At 31.3% G+C, this 20,920-nt stretch overlaps 3 protein-coding genes across 7 annotated transcripts in view; 1 reads left to right on the top strand and 2 right to left on the bottom strand.

Annotated features, from left to right (window-relative positions):
* Nucleotides 1-248: 248 nt before the first annotated feature.
* On the bottom strand, nucleotides 249-6,156 carry LOC108477096 (cell wall protein RBR3). Of its 3 annotated transcripts, XM_017779545.2 has the most exons (8): nucleotides 5,895-6,156; nucleotides 5,487-5,601; nucleotides 4,022-4,830; nucleotides 3,796-3,928; nucleotides 3,070-3,216; nucleotides 2,269-2,463; nucleotides 1,479-1,670; nucleotides 249-871 (listed from the first exon to the last, which is right to left on the bottom strand). In XM_017779545.2, exons 3-8 carry the CDS (start codon nucleotides 4,761-4,763, stop codon nucleotides 691-693), a joined length of 1,590 nt encoding a protein of 529 aa, XP_017635034.1. In that variant the 5' UTR covers nucleotides 4,764-4,830; nucleotides 5,487-5,601; nucleotides 5,895-6,156; the 3' UTR covers nucleotides 249-690. The 3 variants fall into 3 exon arrangements, with proteins under 3 accessions (XP_017635034.1, XP_017635033.1, XP_017635032.1); XM_017779544.2 differs by having other exon boundaries at nucleotides 3,796-4,830; nucleotides 5,487-5,584; XM_017779543.2 differs by having other exon boundaries at nucleotides 3,796-4,830.
* An 8,767-nt stretch (nucleotides 6,157-14,923) lies between these two features.
* Nucleotides 14,924-19,398, top strand: LOC108479545 (magnesium transporter MRS2-5). 2 transcript variants are annotated; one of them, XM_017782219.2, is made up of 7 exons: nucleotides 14,924-15,289; nucleotides 15,935-16,534; nucleotides 16,939-17,009; nucleotides 17,755-17,883; nucleotides 17,970-18,311; nucleotides 18,525-18,572; nucleotides 19,084-19,398. In XM_017782219.2, exons 2-7 carry the CDS (start codon nucleotides 16,102-16,104, stop codon nucleotides 19,312-19,314), a joined length of 1,254 nt encoding a protein of 417 aa, XP_017637708.1. In that variant the 5' UTR covers nucleotides 14,924-15,289; nucleotides 15,935-16,101; the 3' UTR covers nucleotides 19,315-19,398. The 2 variants fall into 2 exon arrangements, with proteins under 2 accessions (XP_017637708.1, XP_052878806.1); XM_053022846.1 differs by lacking the exon at nucleotides 14,924-15,289 and adding an exon at nucleotides 15,313-15,744.
* An 8-nt stretch (nucleotides 19,399-19,406) lies between these two features.
* Nucleotides 19,407-20,920, bottom strand: part of LOC108479544 (probable inactive purple acid phosphatase 1) — a 4,657-nt gene continuing 3,143 nt past the window's right edge. For both annotated transcript variants that reach the window (XM_017782218.2, XM_017782217.2), the window contains exons 11-13: nucleotides 20,739-20,864; nucleotides 20,080-20,389; nucleotides 19,407-19,907 (exon numbers count right to left, since the gene is read on the bottom strand). In XM_017782218.2, coding sequence (XP_017637707.1) covers nucleotides 19,602-19,907; nucleotides 20,080-20,389; nucleotides 20,739-20,864 — 742 coding nt within the window. In that variant the 3' untranslated portion in view covers nucleotides 19,407-19,601. The remainder of the gene's footprint in view (nucleotides 19,908-20,079; nucleotides 20,390-20,738; nucleotides 20,865-20,920) is intronic.

The raw sequence follows: 20,920 nt of genomic DNA on the forward strand, positions 1-20,920 counted from the left end.
GATAGGTTATTTAGGATTTTTTAAATAATATTTTTAAAAAGTATTACATAAAAATATTGAAAGATATAAAAATTCTAATAATTTTTTTGAAAATATAGATATTATAATAGAAAAGATGTTTATAAAAATCGAAACAAAGCATTGAAAATTTGACAATGAATGGTCAAATTCCTTTTCATTTCAAGTGTACAAGCTTTTGCTATGTATTATTTATAACAAAATAAAAATAAAAAATATATATAGAATAGTTTAAAGAGTAAAATAATAATTTTAAAAGTTTGGATGGAATAGGCATAAACAAAAATTAGCCTGTTACACTATCCGCGGTGGATTGTATTTTATTATCTCTACTCTAAACTCGGGAAGGTTAATTTTCCCTTCCCAGCAGCAGTCCCTAGGCACCCCCTTATATTCTCACTAGCTAAAAGGACCTGATTCTCGTATAATTATACATAAGAAGAAAAGATGTCTAGGAACTTAAGATTCCATTGAAGTATATTTGTGTGCGTCTATGTATGTAAATGTATATCACTTCAACGAGGGCCTCTGAATTTGTGTTGAAGACATGACCCACGCATGATGATTAAATTTGAACAGATTATGTGCAAGCATCCAATGACAAAAGTGCACCATTTGGGCAGGCATTTTTGGCTGGGAAGAGGCCAGTGGCTTGAGTTTTGGTTGTTCCTTTCAACAACAGCATTTTCCTTTACAACGGTTAAATGAGCAACACCAACGCCATCGACACGAAGGGAACCAGGAGCAACAGTTGCTGCAAGCTGATTTCGATTTCAATGCAGAGGCCAGGGGCTTTTCTTGTTGTTTCTGCTGCACTTTTTCTTCCTCTGAAACATTACTTTCATCTTCCGAACTGCAATGATACCAATATAACTTAAAGCTGAAAAGTTACCACAAGATCTCGAATTTCTTGTAGATTGTTTATGAAACCCCAAATATAAGCATCGTAAGCGTAATATGGAGCCCATGTTACTTGGATGTGAGTATTGGATACGGACATGTTATTCAGTATGCTTGATTTCTTCTCAGCTTTATCATATATTTAGAGCATTATTGGAAACAAATACCGGATATCAAACTCTTAAAAGAAAGTTTTTCTTTCCCAAAGATATCCTATATCTAATATTTGATAGAGGTGGGGGAAAAGATTAGTCTACACTGAAGAACACTGCATAAAACAACTCAAATATATGCATCATAAGTGCAGCCTATGTTAATTGGACATGAGTGAGTGTCAGATATGGAGATGCAATTGAGTATGCTCAAATCTTCTTAGTTTTTTCATTTACTTGGAGCATCATATTCATACCTCTATACTCTCTATACTCATTTCCAAATATGTGATCAGACACAAATATTGACATCAATATTTTAGAAGAAAGTCTTTCTTGCCCAAAGATCTACTTATATCTAATTTTTGATACAGTAACATAGATGTAGGGAGAAAAAGAGAAACATACTCTGAACAACAACAGCAGAATCTTTTCAAGCTGCAGTTGCAACAGTTGCTGCAAGCTGATTTCGATTTCAATGCAGAGGCCAAGGGCTTTTCTTCTTGTTTCTGCTTCACTTCTTTCTTTGAAACATTAGGCTTTTCTTGTAGTTTCTCCTGCACTTTTTCTTCCTCTGAAACGTTACTTTCATCTTCCGAACTGCAATGATACCGATATAACTTAAGCTGAAAAGTTCCCACAAGTTCTAGAATTTCTTGTAGATTGTATATGAAACCCCAACTATAAGCATCGTAAGCATAATATGCAGCCCATGTTACTTGGATATGAGCATTGGATACGGACATGTGATCGAGTATGCTTGATTTCTTCTCAGTTTTATCATATATTTAGAGCATTATTGGAAACAAATACCGGATATCAAACTTTTAAAAGAAAGTTTTTCTTTCCCAAAGATATCTAATATTTGATAGAGGTGGGGGAAAAGAGAAGTCTACACTGAAGAAAACTGCATAAAACAACTCAAATATATGCATCATAAGTGCAGCCTATGTTAATTGGACATGAGTGGGTGTCAAATATGGAAATTCGATTGAGCATGCTCGATTCTTCTTAGTTCTTTCATTTACTTGGAGCATCATATTCATACCTCTATACTCACTATACTCATTTCCAAATATGTGATCAGACACAAATATTGACATCAACCTTTTAAAAGAAGGTCTTTCTTGCCCAAAGATCTACTTATATCTAATTTTTGATACAGTAGCATATATGTAGGGAGAAAAGAGAAACATACTCTGAACAACAACAGCAGAATCTTTTCAAGCTGCAGTTCCAACAGTTGCTGCAAGCTGATTTCGATTTCAATGCAGAGGCCAAGGGCTTTTCTTGTTGTTTCTGCTGCACTTTTTCTTTCTTTGAAACATTAGGCTTTTCTTGTAGTTTCTGCTGCACTTTTTCTTCCTCTGAAACATTACTTTCATCTTCTGAACTGCAATGATACCAATATAACTTCAGCTGAAAAGTTCCCACAAGATCTAGAATTTCTTGTAGATTGTATATGAAACCCCAAATATAAGCATCGTAAGCATAATATGCAACCCATGTTACTTGGATATGAGTATTGGATACGGACATGTGATTGAGTATGCTTGATTTCTTGTCAGTTTTCTCATATATTTAGAGCATTATTGGAAACAAATACCGGATATCAAACTTTTAAAAGAAAGTTTTTCTTTCCCAAAGATATGCTATATCTAATATTTGATAAAGGTGGGGGAAAAGAGAAGTCTACACTGAAGAAAACTGCATACAACAACCCAAATATATGCATCATAAGTGCAGCCTATGTTAATTGGACATGAGTGAGTGTCAGATATGGAGATGCGATTGAGTATGCTCGATTCTTCTTAGTTTTTTCATTTACTTGGAGCATCATATTCATACCTCTATCCTCTCTATACTCATTTCCAAATATGTGATCAGACACAAATATTGACATCAATCTTTTAAAAGAAAGTCTTTCTTGCCCAAAGATCTACTTATATCTAATTTTTGATACAGTAGCATAGATGTAGGGAGAAGAAGAGAAACATACTCTGAACAACAACAGCAGAATCTTTTCAAGCTGCAGTTCCAACAGTAGCACAACGCGCAGCTATAATTAGAACAGTAGCAGAAAGCCCAGCTACAACCAGAACAGGAGCATGATGGCCATGCACACTTCTTCTTGCTTTTGTTTTTTCTGCAGTAGAAAAGGTGCATATTCATTATAGAGAAACCACTAGGTTTGAAATTTCTATATGATTCTGCACATAAGAAGAATAGACATGGACATGCAATTCTTGATAAGGACCTTGTGACACATGGATTTGAAATAAATTAGAAGATGGGTACGACAAGACACCGCAAACTTTTTATTTTCCTTTTTGACAATAGTATGCAAAAAGAATATATAATTGATACTTTTCTTTAAATATTAACATGCAAATAGCTTTTGTTCATTGTTGATTCCCCTGCTTTGCATGTTGTGCTGTGTCCAGGTGTTTTCACATGTCAAGCATGTATTCCACCCCAACGAAACAATTTTCCATGTTAGATCCATGCACGAAGTGTCTGTGCTTCATGGGTATGCATCAAACAAGCATTGGGTTTGAAATTTACATATGGGAATGAATAAATGATAACATAAGGTTTGTATGAACAACTGCATAGACACCAAGGTAAAAGGTACTTGTTTTGCAGAAAGAAAAACTTATGTTGAGCACATCAATCCACAAGTATATAGGATAATTTTGCAGATAAAAGAACACTGTCAACTTACACTGGAAAGTCAAAGGAGCATTGACCAATTCTACTTTCAGAAATATTGGGCTGATTCCAGGGCGCAATTGACAGTGACTTGTCAACAATTGGTTCTTCAGCAGTAAGGGCTGTTTTATCCTTAACAGCATCATCTGAAACCACAGTTTCCTTGCTTTTGTCAAATTCAAAATTCTCTGTGTACGTTGGAGCAACAGCAGGGAATGGAATTAATGCCTTAACTTCACCTGGCTTTTCCACACCACGGGCAGTTTCCTTGTTTTGAATTAGATCTCTGGCGAAACTAGTGCTCCCTACTTTAATGCTAAACAATGAGTCATTAGAAGCAAGACTCCAATCCATAGGTGCTGATGATTTACTTACAGAAAATACAGCAGACGGAATCCTATACGGATCATACTCTTCAACCCCTCTATCCATTACTTGGATTGGAGGGGATTGTGTCAATGCTGATTCTTGTGCAACAATGGGAACTTGGGAATTAGATGTTGAACCTGCAGATCCATTTTGAGTTCGTTTTAATATGGAAGAGCTCTTGCCAGAAGTTAATCCTGATATGCCTGATTCTTGTGTATCTGCTTGAGACTTATCATCGGTAGATGAACCAGATGAAGGTGAAGACAATGATGATGAAGACGAAGATGTCGGCGAGCTAATATTTTCAGTTGACATATCACCTTTAGACCTATCAATCTCCCCTTGAGCTACTTCTGATCGATTACTTCTTCCACTTTCATCTTTTGGCCCTTTGTGTATTTCAACATCATTTTTGTTTCCTGAGCCCTTAATAATTCCAGAATTGCCATTACTTTTAGTTCCTTCAATACTATTTAGGATCTCTGAAAGGGCATCTGAATCATTACTGCTTCCACTATCTTCACTTGAATGCTTACTGTTTCCATTTTCATCCTTAAATTTTACACGTTTGCTTGAATTCTTACTCTTTCTATTGATGCTATCAGAGTCCATAACTTAAAAAGTTTGTACGAAACAGGGTCAAAATCATGCATTTGTATTTATCAACACATAGATCTACCTGGAAAATGAAAAACAGAAAGAAACCTTTCGCCATGTCAGTGAAAAGATGAAGTGTTCACAGATTTAGACAAAGTTCAAAGACTATGTGACGTTCAACAACTTCAAAACATTGTAATAATAATAATAATAATAACACCATTGTAATGCTGAAAACAATATCTATGTTTGATGACTGGTCAGTTTTATGAATTGAGGAAGGAATCTAGAATGAATAACAAATATACAGCCTATGCAATGAACATTGTAGTGAAATCGTGAAAAACAATGCATGCCCTAAAGTACCCGTGTTCGACACATATGTCTATGATAGAATTTCATGATGATGATAAGCTCTTCCAAACAAAGTAAAAAGTGAGAAGGACCATGTTGGATACATCGGACACTTAAAATCATAAGCATGAAGAACAAAGGCATTTGGTAGCAGAAATTCTCTGATATATACTATATTCAGAAAAGACATTACGTTTCATTCCATTAGCAATTTCAATTCTAAGTTGAAAGCTTCGTTAATTTATCAAATTGCTGAACTAATACCAGAAATAAATGCAATCAATTCATTTCCCTTGAACAATTTCTACTATGTTTATTTTTCAGAAATTAAGAGAAAAACAATTATAATAAACTTATTGGAAAAGAGAAAAAGAACAAACATACTTTAGTTTTGTAGCATTGAACATATGAACTGTTGAAATTAGACTCGTCGGAAGTGTCTCCGGGCTATCCTCAGCAGCTTCTTTACGTTCAACAAATATCTAAAATCGGAATATACCTATCAATTTTAAAAGTTAAAAAAAGAGGGAATTAACAAAAAAAGAAACCCGTCATATGTTTATCCCCAACTTTTTTAAAAGGATAGTCACAAAATTAACCAGAAAACCGAAACCGATAATTGAGAATCAAATTACACATAAAAAAAAAAACAACTGATTTTTCGTTTTGTTTGTATAATAATTCAATCATAAATTTAAAAAAAAAACTGCATAAAAATAATTAAGAGGTTTAAAAATGTGGATGGAGTAACGCCAATTTTTGCAAAATTTGTTCATAGTTTCTGAAACTAACCTCATCAAAATTGCAATTGAAGACGTTGTTGTAAGTTTTCAACTTACTGCGTCTTTCCATTTATTTGCAGGATGAAGGAAACAGTTGAGCTCGATATAGCTTAGTTTTTCAAATTTTCTTGCATTTGCAGTTCGTATGGTACCAGCATGAAGACTGATGGTTTCTACAACAAGCTTAGATTGGTTATGGTTACTTAAAATGGCCAACTCCAATGCCTTTATAAAACCTTGTTCTATCAGTTTCTGCTTGTTTTTGGTAAATTACTCATAGTACTTTTATTTTAAGTTAAAATGTGGGACAAGTATGTACTTTTCGAAAAATAAGCTGTACTTTTATTTCATTCACTTTACTCTCTTTTACCTTTTATATTTCAAAATTCAAACTCAACTTTTTATATTTTATATTTCAAAATTTAAACTCAACTTTTTATATTTCAAAATTCAATGTCAACTCTTAATATTATTAATTATTTTATTAAATTTAAATTAAAAATTAAATTATTTTTAATTTAATGATTATTAAGTGAATTTTTTATTTTAAAAATGTTATAGCAGCAAATTTAATAAAAATAATAATAATCTTATCAATTAACCTGAATTTTAAATTTTAAAAATAAAAAATTAAATTCCATAAAATAAGAGTATAATGACTAAATTTCTATTTTTAAAAAGTATAAATATTTATAACATATTTTAACCTTTATTTTAATACATCTATCCTCAATTTAAGTGATACCAAAGTCTATTTATTTTTACTACTAATTCCCAAAAACTATTTTACTATTTAAAATGCTATTTAAGTGTTAAATATTTATTTTATAAATAAATTTAAATAAAAATAAAATATCATTATTAAATATGAATTCAAAATGAATTTAAAAGTAAATCTTCGAATATTTTGTAATCACAACGACAAAAAGATTTTGCACATAAAAATTGTTAATGCAAAATTAACTTACATTTAATGATTCTTAGTTAAAGAATCAAATCATTAAAATCAACATTACAAATAAGCAATGATTTAAGTCCAATTTTTTTTTACTCTCAAGTTGCAACCTCAATTATATACATCTAAGTGAGATTCTAACTACTTACTTTCTCAAACTACTTTGTAGGCTTTACCAAGTCATTTAAAGATGAAAATGTTTAAAAAAAAATGTTCTTCACTTGAACATATAGATTTAATTACTCATTCAATGAAATCAATGAGCTCCATTTTTTCCTTATTTTATTACATAATGATTAGAACTGTCCATAAATCCTTCTTACTCGTAATTAGGAAGATAAAATGCGTTTGAGCACATTCGAATCCACGTCTTTTTGCACTAATAATAATATCGATGTCAACCGAGTTAAGACTCAGTCAACTTTATTTTCTATTTTAAACACTCATCATATCATGTTATTCAAAGAGACCCCTTAACTTCAAACCTCTGTTTCATGTCAATAACATGTATTTGACCTTTTCACACCTTATTTTTCGTAGTCTTCAAAATCGCACGGATTCTTTACACATTAACTTTTTATTCCATGAAGAGCAAGTTTTTATGTTCTTGTACTTGGCATCCTAATTATTATTCTTACTACATAATACATTAGTAAAACTAATACAAAGACAAAAACTGTCAACTAAAGATAGTGTTGTCGCAAAATATTGTGGTTATTGGTGTTGGTACAAGTACTATGGAGGCCCCTGTACTTTGATTTAAAGTATAGGGATTAATTTACCCGATTTTTGAATAGAGGAGGTAAAATGTAATCTGACTTCTAGTATAATGCCTCCGTGGTACTTTTACTTAATCTTATTCATCCTTTCTTAATAGCACATATCTATATATTATATAAAACCAGCTCCTAAGGGAGCCATAAGAGTAAATAGGGATATAATATTGTAACACCCCTCACTAGTTCGGTCGCCGAACCCGAATTATAGGATGTTATGATAGTTAACGGAACAATTACATGCAAAACTAAATTCAATAATATTAAATAACATGTAATTGTTACATATATCATGCATGACAAACAAAACCGAGTCTAAGTCAAGCTTACAAAAGCTTTAAAACTTACCCAGAACAAACAGGGATCAAACTGTAACATTTTCAAAAAATAAAGGTAATCATGCAAAATAGGGATCACACGGTCGTGTATCCAAGCCGTGTGGATCAAATTGAAAAAATTCATCAAAAGTCACACGACCGTGTAACAAACTGAGACCGTGTGAAAAAACTAGATGACCAACTCTATAGTACTCACATGGGCGTGTGGTCAACCTATGTGACAATCAGAAACCGTGTGCTTTTAACTATTTCCCAATAGACACATGGTTGTGTCACCAGCCCGTGTATGAAACATGATCGTGTGGTACAAATTATGCCATTTGATGTCTACTTCAAATCCAACCTTAAGATGTAATCTCAAAATGCATTTTGGTAACTTAATAACCTGTTCAAAACATACCAAAACATATCATATAACAATCCCTAATCATCTAACTAATATGCCTCAATGAAACCATTACACAACAAGGTTAAATAAGTATCACGAACCAGTCAAGTCAATTGATACAACTCTATACCATTTATATCACACTAATCCAACCATTTTACAATCAAATACGACCATTTGAGAGCTTCAACCATTGTAAACCGTAATACCATTTTGTAAATTTTAAGCACTCTAAAGAGGCATTCAAAAACCAACCACATTCTTAGCTTAAACACATAAAATCTCCCATTTATACACACATACAATTCAAGCCCTATCTACATATTATATACACATTCCAAACAAGTATTATATAGGGACCATTTCATCATCTTTCAAAATTAACACTTAACCATATTGAAACCTATTTACATTCCACATAACTGGGTCAAAAATGGTTCAAAAGTCTACTGAAACTGAAGCTGGGTAGTGTGAGCTCCAAGTCTATTCGATCTCCACGATCAGCAAAAGACAACTATAATACAGGAAAACATAACAGAGTAAGCATTATATGTGCTTAGTAAGCTCATAGGTGTTAAAACAGTAAACTTACCTCAATTCAAAATTAAAAAATTGAGACATACTGAGACTAACATGGAAATTGTAACATTCTCTATAATTCCACTATTATTTATAGTTCATTCAGAGCTGTCTATTTGAGTCATAGTTACTAAATTATTTATATCTCAAGCTACAAAATTCCAAATTAAAAATTGCTTGATGTTTCTGAAACTAGACTCAAATACCTTTCTACCATAAAATTTTCAGAATTTTTGGTTCAACCAATAAGTACAGTAAAATCTTTAAACTTACCCCTGTTCTACTGTCTGACAGCTTCGACCATTCTTTGCTAAAAATTAATTATCTCTTAGTACAAAATTTGGATGATGTTTCCATTTGTTTATATTGAAATAGACTCATTAATAATTTAAACATGTAAATTTTAACCCCTAATTATTTTTCTCCAATTTTTTATGATTGTCCAAAGTCAAAACAGGGGAACACTTCTCACAAAATTTATTATATCTCATGATTTACAATTCAATTTCTTATACCATTTATTCTATGAGAAACTAGACTCAATAAGCTTTAATTCCATATTTTTTTCATCCTCTAATTTGATTTCTAAAATTTATGGTGATTTTTCAAAGTTAGCTTACCACTGCTGTCTAAAACTGTTTTAGTGCAATATGTTTATTACCATTTTTTCTCTAAGCTTTTAATAAATGATAATTTCGTCACTGCTCAATTAATTCTCAATTAACACTTTATTCTATCACTTTAAACTACTTATAACCTTTGGGAATCAGAATTTCAGCACTAGACTTTAATTCCAAACTTTTTCACAATTAGGTCCTAAAATCAATTTCTATTAAAATTACCTAATAAAATCATCTCATAAACAAATTAAAGCTTCAATTTAATGTTATTTAATCATAAACTTACAGAAATCAACCATGGTGACTTTAAATTTCATCCATGAAATAAAAAACTAATGAAATTAATAGTAGGACCTAGTTGTAAAAGTCTTAAAAACACAAAAATTACGAGAAAAAGGTAAGGATTAACTCACTTGGTGCAAAAATTATGAAATACCAGCTTAAAGAACCCCTCCTATGGCGTTTTGGCTGATGATAATGAAGAGAAATCACAAGAAATCTAGATATTTCCATATTAGTCCTAATTTTTTTTAGTTAATTATGCAATATTCCAATTTTGCCCTTAAATCATCCATTTTCTTGCTGATTTCATGTCCAGACCAAATAAATTTTGGGTCTAATTTCCTTTTAAATCCTTTCTCATTACACACTTAAGCTATTTAATCATCCCAACCACTTTTACACCTTTTTCAATTTAGTCCTTTTCATTTAATTGACTACCCAAACATTAAAATTTTCTAATGAAATTTTAATACCACATTACTAAAATTTCATAAATATTTATAAAAATATTTCTGACTCGGTTTTACGAGATCGAAGTCTCGATACCTTGTTTTTACCCAATTTCTTCAATAATTTCTTTTTCTAACTAACCGCTAAATCGATAAAATTTTTCTATCGATATTTTCATACGATTTTCCTATCATATCAAAATTCATGCAAAAATATTAAAATAAATTTCTCTTTAAATCGGATTTGTGGTTATGAAACCACTATTCCAATAACCTTGAATTTAGGCCATTACAGAAATCATTTGGAATCCTACTATTTTCACATGTATGTCAACAAGTACATTCAGAGGTTAGTTCATTTACATGACATGAATTTATAACATAATCAACTACATGTTTAACAACTCATTTCATAACTCATTTGCAAACACATACATGTATATTTTTTTCATCCATGCACCACCATTACATCCATTTCATTTTTTGTTGCACTTTCTATCTTCACTCGAAGAACTAAAGAATATTGAACTCGGATACACGGAACTGATTTGCTTCCACAAACTATAGAATTGATTTGCTTATACAAGCTTTATTCGATGCTGCTCACTCAAGCTGTCGAGAATCCATAATACAGGCTGGATCTCAAGCATCAATAAAGAATAATTCAATTTGCTTACTCAAGCTAATTCAATTTGCTTACTCAAGCTGTGATATTTGAATTTGTTCACACAAGTTGTAGGTCAGGTTTACTTTTGCAACTTTATTCGGTGCTGCTCACTCGAGCTGTTGAGAATTCGCAACACATGATGGATCGCAACTATCGATAAAGAAATCCCTGACCAACAGCCGATTACTTTTGAACCTTAATGGTCTGTCACTCATATTCTAATAGTTTACTAAATTCATTTAGGCACCGTTACAATTTCTGAATCATTTCAATCCTATGACCGTATATACCTTTTCATATATCAAATAACGATCTATATACATTTTAAACCTTATAACAACATCACATACATACTATCCAATTACATATCTAATTAAATCCATTCAATAGCATATACCTATTCATATTTATCATTTAATTAGTATTTTACGATTGTGTCAAAACATTATAATCACGATAATACAACTAAAATTACATAACATAACACAAACATATTATGAATTGATAAAGTAAGTTCTATATGAACTTACCTAGAAAAGCAACAAGTAATTAAGGTGTCGGGGACTAATTTATAATTTCTCATTTTTCTCGATTATCTTCCAATTGACTCAAATCCTTATCTATAATAATTTATTTTAATTTATCAATTCTAAACATCTTTCAACAACTTATTATAAGAATATAAAAATTTAATTTCATTTTACAAAAGTTTCCTAAAGTTTCACATTTTATTCAATTTAGTCCCTAAAACCAAAACAAACATATATTTCACATTTAAGTTCCATTCACGAACAGTTTTTAAATACATCCTTTTAAGGTTCTCTAGAATCCATAATTACTAACATTTCATGATAATTTTGAAATAATTACATTTTAGTCCTTAAGCTCAAAACTAATAAAGTTCACTTTACAATTTAGTCCTTTATCATTTCTAAACTTACAACCAAGCCATTTAACATTAAAAACATAAAAAACCATCAATGGTAACATTTCAAAACTTTAATAATTTTACTATTTAATACCCATAATAACTAAATCAAGTTACAACAGTCTCAAAAATATAAAATTTATGAAAAAATACTTAAAAAAGCTTACCATGCAAGAAAATAAAGTTGAAACTTCAATCTTTCTTTTTCCTCTAAGGTTTCGGCCAAAAGATGAGAAATGGGAAGAAGATGGCTTTCTTTCTTTTTTCTTTTCTTTTTTTCAAATTGTTTTATTTTATTATTTCATTATATAAAAACATATTTTATTACTTCAACATATAATTATATCATAATTTATTAGTTTTCTACACACCAACCGTCCTCTAAGTCTTAATAGTGGCCAAATTGTCATTCAAACCTTGGTTAATTATTATTAAGCCCTTTAACAATTAAAAATTTATAACAACTAATTTTTACCATTTTTACGATATAGTCATTGTATCTTATTTAGTTACTAATTCGATAAAATTACCTATCTAAAATTCAGTTCACCTACACAATAAGCTCGGTTTATGAAAACGAGGTCTCGATAACTCATTTTTCAATATCATTGACTTTAGGGTCATTACACTTGTGCCTTAACTAACTATCAAATTAATGAATTCGTCATACCAAAATATAATATAATACTATAATTAACTCGTAAATATTAATTAATAATATTTACAGATTCGATCATTGAATAACGAGATTTTGAAACCACCATTACTGACACTACTGAAAATCGAGCTGTTACAAATAGACTTAGAATTTATATATCTATATAATACTATATATATATATATAGCTCTTATTAGGTTTATAAGAGTTAATAGGGTTAAATGTCATTTAATATAACACCTTCATCCATTTTAGACAACCAGTACGAATGAAAAATTCCACCGAAGCATGTATAAAAAAGAAATATTGAATTTATTTAAGAATTGAAAATTTGAAACATTTTTAAAAAATAATTAAAATATATTTTAGATAAGATTCAAAGTTTTAAAATCATTTAAGATTTATTAGGGTTAATTGAAGGTGATTGAAATCCAAAAAAGGTAAAACTATTTAAAATAGTATAGAGTTGAAAACAAGCATGACGTGGGACTTTTGATATAGTGACAAAACTTATTAAGTAGCGTTGTCACGATGTAACTTATGCGACGTCGAGATGTTAAGTGACTAGGTCGCAACGTTACAATTCCATAGTTGTGACATCGAGTAATCAAGTCACGAAGTCAAAATTTCATGGTGGTAATATGACTTACATGAATATGCCTAATACACTTCTAAACGTGTTCTTAAGTCTTTTTATTCATGATTCTGCCCAAAATTTGTAAGAATATCGCTTCGTGGAATATCTTCAACTTTGATCTTTAAGCATTTAGAGTTTCTTCTGTTTTTTTTTCATTACTCTTATGTATTTAGTTTCTCTCTAAATTTTAATTATATATATTTTATTTTCTTCTATCAATAAATTTTCTTTTATTAATAATAATAGCGCACTTTTCTATTTTTTTCCTGCAATCTGTCATAATCTATTGGTTGATTGTTATTCCATATTCATGTATTTTCCATATTCATAATATATTGTTGGGTTAAATATATTAATCTTAAATATATATTTTTCTTTTTAAAATTTTAGATTTAATAAAATAAACATAAGGAAAGGAACAAGAAGCTATTTTACATGATATCTTCTCACTCACTCTCTCTCTCTCTCTCTCTCTCTCTCTCTCTCTCTCTCTCTCTCTCTCTCTCTCTCTCTTTTCTAAGAAAAAATCTCTCCAAAAGATTGTTTGTCCACTTTATCTCTTTTCACTTCTGACTTTTTTTTCTTTTAATACACATTAAATATAAATTATTTAACTTTGTTCTTATTTTACGCTTTGAAATTTGTATTATATTATTATTTATAATTAAAATTGTTTTATTTATTTAATTCATTCACATACTTTAAAAATTATTATATATTTAATTTAGTTAATATTTTGTATATGATTTTATAAATGTTATTTTAAATTGTGAAATTTAATTTTATGCAACATTAATTTATAATTTCAAAGGTTAATTTTTACATTATATTAAAAAATAGTAATAATTCTCTTATTGTTTTTTATTTGGTGCATTTCTAATTAATCTTAATATAACAAATTGTAAAGATTTTCGACGAGTGGAACTAATTGTTCATATAGTGCTTATTCTTATCAAGATCATTTTACATTTTCGACAATAACATGATTTTTATATGAAAAATTTATCCCATTCATAATTATTTAATTTTTAAACATCATAAATAAAATTAGTAGAAAGCACATACATTTATGAAGTATTTTTTAAAATAAAACATATAATGGTCTTGAAAATAATGAAAATTTCAACATCTCTATATTAAAATATATTATTTTAAATATATGTTTTAACTTTATAATTTGTTTTTACACTAATTATATAAAATTTATTACTTGTTTAAATAGTTCTATTTTTTTCAATTTAATTATTTTGATTATCAAAGTTTACTCATTTTTATTATCCATTTTATTTTTCTCTTTCAAATTCAATGAATTTTTTGATAGCGTTGGCCGATTGTAAAGTTAAATATAATATTATTTACAATTTTAATAGTATCTAAATTGATATGAAATGTTTTTTATTGAAAGCAATATTGAGAATAAGATAAATGTTTTAAATTTTCAATTCATATATTAAGTAATGTTAGTTTTTATTTGACTTAAAGAAAATAAAAATTGAAATTTATATTGTGAAATCATATATAAGATGTTTAAAAATTAAATAAATTAATTAAAAATAACAAGAATCACTAACGGATGAATTTCTAATAAAAGAATTAAATTTTATATTTTTTCTTAACATAAATAAATAAATTTATTTATTTTTTGAATAAAAAGTAAAATGGATGATGGCACTTTTACTTTTTTTTTAATAAAATGGTAAAATACAATTCACCGAGTTTATTCTAAATATTAATTTTTTTTTATTTTTTCTTTCACTCACCTGTATCTGACGTAATCTAGTATCTAAAATCTAAATACGTGGAAATCAATATGGATACTAACCTACCTTGGTTCAGATTCACAGTCGTTTTCGTCTTTTTTTTTTTTGAATGATTGAATTACTTTGTTTTTAGGGGAAGGCAGTAGATTATATGATTATCTGTTTATTTGCTGATTCATTACATTAAAATGTTACCAAATCAACTGTAAAAAGTCGAAAAGCGCAAGAAACGCTTCCCGGAATTTAATGGTGGCAGATCAGTTTCCATCCGCTGTTTCACTGACTCTCTTCGCTTCCATTTGGTGCAACAAAGCGATCCCTGATTCAATCCACCGCTTTTGCTGATTTTGGACCTTTGTTTTCAAGTGGTATAATAAAATTTTCTACCCTTTTCTTAATCGTTTTTTTCCCTTTGGTTTATTGTTCCTGGAATTTGCTTGCTTTCACGCTTATTCTTCTAAGCAAAATTGGGTTGTTTATTTATTTCGGTCTTTAATAAATTACTTTTTTAGTATTCCAATGCTATTTTAGGGGTTTTCCGTGTTGGTAATTATGCTTCTTGTTAGAGAATTATATCTGTTTGAGCTAACGTTTTACTATGGATTAATAGAATTGAACCATATTATACGTTTCTTAATTTGGTTTCGAATGCTTTCTTAGTCTTTATGAGTGTTGGGATTTGTGCCTTTTGAGAGAACTATAACTGCTTGAGTTAACTTCATGCTGTGTATCTAATCGTTGATATATTTCTTAATTGTTGGGCAATGAGCAATTGCTGGTTTTTGTCCCTTGTTGAATTGACTAATGAAGCATGACATTCAAGGTGGAGTCCTTCCTCTTTTTTTCCCTGCTTGTAACTATTCAGCTGCTAAAATGAGCAGAGTTTTTGTTTGGTTTATTAATTTAGGTTTTTCTATTTCTACTTTTGTGCTTTTTTTCCTCCTTTTCTTTGAAAGCTGTAATTTGATTTTTAAAGGGGTCCCTTTCTTGCTTTGTCATATACCTGCCTATAGTTTTCAGGATTCTCAATTCACACGAGAAATATCAAGAACTGTAACTTTCAAATATATTTGATTCCCATCTCATGAGCGAGGCTGCTGCTGTTCTTGCGATGGCAATTGATATATCATCTCTTTGCAATACTGTTGGCTGAAATTGAAGGAGGAAAAACCAAAAGACAATGGAAGAATCACAGGGGGATTTTCTTCCATCTGACGTTCCTGAATCTACATCTTCCAATAACTGTGAAAGGAATACTTCAAGTGCACATTCAAATCGTTGGTCTGGCTTTCCAGGTGTGAAGAAGAGAGGACACAGCAGTCGCTCATGGATAAAGATTGACCAAGATGGGAATGTGAAGATTTTGGAACTTGATAAAGCTAAAATAATGAGACAGTGTTCTTTGCCATCCAGGGACCTAAGGCTTTTGGACCCTTTGTTTATTTATCCTTCAACAATACTAGGAAGGGAGAAGGCTATTGTGGTCAGTCTTGAGCAAATAAGATGCATAATCACAGCTGAGGAGGTTATCTTGATGAACTCTTTGGACATAAATGTTGTCCAATATAAGTCTGAATTATGCAAGCGTCTTCAGGCAAAGAAAGACCAATCTGGTAAAAATGCATTCTTAATAGCCTGTAGTTTAGTTTGGTTTCAAGTGGATGGCTGAAAGAGTCTTAAATAAACAATATTGATTGCTACTTGCTGTTGAAATTATTGTTACAAAATATCTGATATACTCTCATATATTCCCACGATATCCACTGACTTGTTATCCTGTTTGGAGAAGCGTAAGAAAATGTTACTAAATTTGACTGCTATGCTGCTCCTTTGAAACAGAGACATCTATTAAAAGATTACTAATTTGAACTAAATGATTCTTCCTAAATTTATTAGTCCCCAAAGGGTTTTTATGGCAGTTCTTATTTGTCTCACCTTCTTTCTTTATTTATTTGGCAGTTTGGAAGTTGTCATATAACATGCTTACATAGTTATATTATCTACTTGTTTTATTCAGATGACCTGCCATTTGAATTTAGGGCTCTGGAACTGGCATTGGAACTAACTTGCATGTCACTTGATGTAAAGGTATTCCATAACCTCTATCACTAGCTAACTGTTAAAAATGCTTGAAATCTTTTTTCAAGTACATAACCAATTGGATTTCTTTTACTTGACACTGAGGGGATATCCTAGAGGTGCATCCTTGAGAGACATTTATATATTGATGCACAGGATAGGTTCCGGTCTCAGTAAATATGATGTTTTCATAGCCGACTCATTGCATATAATTTGTAGATCTTTGTATTTAGCATGCATCATCATCCAATAAAGCCAAATGTGTCTTTGTGATAATACAAGTTCTGGTCTTATAGAAAAAAGGAGGCCAAGTGTGTCTTTGTGATACTATTTGTTCTGGTCTTATAGAAAAAAGATTAGGGTAAATAGCAAGGGCGAAACAAGGAATTTTTGTGTTATGGGGACTGAGATAAAATTATAGAATTTTGGGGGGGGGGGGGGCAAAGCTAAAAATTTTGTGGTAAAAGGATTTAAATTAAATTATTAATTTTTGGGAGGGGCCAAAAATGGAAATTTTCCATTTAATCAAGGGGTTAACAGGCTTAAATTGAATTATTAACTTTTAGGAAGGACTAAAAGTGAAAATTTTCCATTAAACCAAGGTGGGGCCGAGACCCCTGCCTGCCCCCTTGGCTTTGTCCCTTGTAATTAGGCTAGCTAAACTAAAGTAAAGAACTTGGAAATCAATGTTCATGTTGGTATGAAATCATAATAAGCTAAAATCCTTTACATTCGGAAAATTTATTTTCTATAGGTGAAAGAACTGGAAATGGAGATATATCCAGTGCTAGATGAACTAGCATCATCCATTAATACTCTTAACCTGGAGCGTGTTCGAAGGTTAAAAGGTCACCTCCTTACATTAACCCAGCGAGTTCAGAAGGTATAGATATTTATATACAGCGTGTTTTGGAATACACCTATTGTAGCTTTGTTTCTTATATAATTGATTCTAGATTGAAATTTCAGGTTCGAGATGAATTAGAGCATCTTATGGATGATGATGGTGACATGGCTGAGATGTACCTCACAGAGAAAAAACTAAGGTCAGAGGGCAACACCCCCCATGAAATAAATCCTCTAACTAATTTTTCCGGTGGGACCAGACAAGTTTCAAAATCTGCTCCTGTTTCACCAATAGCATCGACCAGTGGAGCTCCAAGATTGCAAAGGGCATTTAGCAGTATCGTGACTGCAAGTAAACAAGGAAGCTTATCTAGTTCACATGGTGGGGATAATATTGAGCAACTTGAAATGTTACTCGAAGCATACTTTGTTGTCATTGATCATACTCTTAGCAAGTTGTTATCGGTAAGAGACCTTTACCTTTATACTGTAGATATGTTAGTGTGGTACATCCTACTGGTCTAGAGGTCCAAGAACCGAGAATGATCTGTTTTTGCCACCCCTAAGTTTAACATATAGATGTTGCATTGACTTCAAGCGCCACAAGTAGTTTTTTCTTCCAGTACTTAGTAACCTATTATACTCAGCCACTGATGCCCAATCTTACTGGTTATGCAGCTGAAAGAGTACATTGATGACACTGAAGATCTGATCAACATTAAATTGGTGAGAATTGATTGATTGTTTCAATGATACCCTCTCTTTTTGGGTGTGCTTGATTGGATGGAAAAGTGAAAAGAAAATAAATTGAGTGTGCTTGGTTGTGAAGAAAAGTGAAAGGAAAGAAAATTAGGGATAACCATTTTCTATCTTCCAAATTGGAATGAAGAGAGGAAAGAAAAGGAAATAGATGTGTATGTTAATTCAAAATTATGCATTTTTCAAATGTTTTATTTTCTTTATTTAATTGTACCAGGCAATGGATGGAAAGAAAATATACTCTCTTTTTTTTTTTCATTTTTTTATCTCTCCTACCAAGCACACCTACGAAAAGAAAATTTGTGTTTTCCATCATTCTAATTTTTTATCCCGTCAATTTTCCATCCTTTTAATTTTCTTTCCACTCTACCAAGCAAAGCCGTTTAGAAATGAAAAAAAAAAAAATTTGAATTGCAACTGGGGAAGTCGTAAGTAAATATTAATCAAAGATCAATTTTCTTCCTGTTTTGCTAAACAGGGCAATGTCCAGAACCATCTGATTCAATTTGAGTTACTTCTCACTGCGGCGACTTTTGTAGCCACATTATTCGCTGCTGTAGCAGGTGTGTTTGGAATGAACTTTGCAGCTTCGATTTTTGACTACCCGTCTGCATTTAGTTGGGTTCTCATTATAACAGGTGCTGGATGTGGGTTATTGTACTTTTCTTTCTTGTTGTATTTCAAGTACAAGAAAATATTCCCATTGTAAGCTCTTGAGTTTCAAGATGAAAACTACTATTATTCTTACGTCAAGTTGTTAGAATATATATTGCATTTGCAGTGCTTCGACAAATTGTCACCTTTCATCTTTCATCTTCAAAAGTTTTTGGTTAAATATATATAAAAAGTATTTAAAAGATAGGATATGTTGAAATATACTAATATTTGATACGTACAAGTATTAGAAGGGTAAGCCTGAAATACTGCAAAAAACATGCAGTTTTGAGGGTAATATTTACAAGCTCAAGAGAATGACAGCAAATTTAAGTATATCATTCAGGATGCAAGTGTTGTAGGTGGGCAACTATCCACAGTGCAGGCCAAGATGTCTCTATAATCTCTGGATATTCTGAAAGAATCATAAACCTTCACGTCGCTGCTCTTCTTGTATTCAAACAGCAGGTTGGAATGATCGAAAGCAGTAAGTTTTACAAATCCATAATCATAATCTCTAAATAAACTCCATTTGGTCTTGAGAGTGGTGAATGGTGAAAGGCTTGCTCCTGCCCCTCCCGCAACAACATGTATTGTTCCCTTCAGTGTGCCCTTATAGTATCGTTTCTCATTGTCAGTGCATTGATTCTGTACCATGGGCCATTTCCAAAAATCAATTGTTTGCTAGGTATAAGAGAAAATGGAGATTCGAATCTCAAATATATAGCTCTGGGTTTGTTTATCCTTGAGTGAGTTTAATGTTAATCTTAGCAACACAAAATTTGCTGCCTTAAATATTGCAAAAATGTTTTAGGGGTACCTCGTATATAGGACATGTCCTTTCATAATTATGCGCATGACCATAGATGGCAATGTCAACCTTGTACTTCTGCCAGAGTTTTTGAAGGTTTTCCTTTGCCATTGGTTCTCCAAATGATCCTTCAACGGCATAACTGAGGTCAGAAGAGTAGCCGAGAACTCTATGTGCAAGAAAGACCAGCCATGGTTGTTTTTGTCTGTCAACTGATGCTAGGCAATGTTCGATGAACTTGTATTGCTCTGTTCCCTCTCTCCAATCATGTTCTGAGTCCGCTATGCAGAATCGGAACATGCCGTAGTCAGTGGAGTACCTGTGAAAATAAAATCCAATGCAAACAAGTTATAGTAGAAAATGAATTCATTTAGGAACTCATACAGAGACCTAAGTTACTGGACACGGTTACGTGTGCATGTTCTTTTTTTTCTTCATGTTTTTGGAGTATTCCTAGAAAGTTATATCTCCGTACCCATATCAACTATGTTGCTCGAAATGGAGATGTACTGTCAACATGCTATTTCTATTCACAACTGTTATAGGAAAAATTCATATACCCACTATATTGCTTGGTCTCATAACGGTCAGATAGATCTGTGTCTAACTCAGATATTTGTCAGATATAAGCACTTTAAGGAAAATAAAGAGTTAGTGACATAGAATACCAATATTTAGCTCTGTTTTCAGCAGGAACAAAAAACATAGTTTCAGCCAACACGCCACATTCGCCTCCAGAATCATTGTTCTCGTAGAAAGATCCAGTTCCGGGCCAATTACGTTCATGGTTACCACTAAACAGAAAACAATCAACATCGAGTGTCACATAAGTTGGAAATCAGAAGTAGAC

This window comes from Gossypium arboreum, chromosome 12 (genome assembly GCF_025698485.1).
Source record: "Gossypium arboreum isolate Shixiya-1 chromosome 12, ASM2569848v2, whole genome shotgun sequence".
Taxonomy (NCBI): domain Eukaryota; kingdom Viridiplantae; phylum Streptophyta; class Magnoliopsida; order Malvales; family Malvaceae; genus Gossypium; species Gossypium arboreum.

Coding starts and splice junctions, on each gene's coding strand:
- LOC108477096 (XM_017779544.2), bottom strand. CDS start 4,763: ATGGACTCTGATAGCATCAATAGAAAGAGTAAGAATTCAAGCAAACGT. Junction 2,464..3,069: donor TTCTGCTGTTGTTGTTCAGA/GTATGTTTCTCT, acceptor GTATCATTGCAG/TTCAGAAGATGAAAGTAATG. Junction 1,671..2,268: donor TTCTGCTGTTGTTGTTCAGA/GTATGTTTCTCT, acceptor GTATCATTGCAG/TTCGGAAGATGAAAGTAACG.
- LOC108479545 (XM_017782219.2), top strand. CDS start 16,102: ATGGAAGAATCACAGGGGGATTTTCTTCCATCTGACGTTCCTGAATCT. Junction 16,535..16,938: donor GGCAAAGAAAGACCAATCTG/GTAAAAATGCAT, acceptor TGTTTTATTCAG/ATGACCTGCCATTTGAATTT. Junction 17,884..17,969: donor TAACCCAGCGAGTTCAGAAG/GTATAGATATTT, acceptor TTGAAATTTCAG/GTTCGAGATGAATTAGAGCA.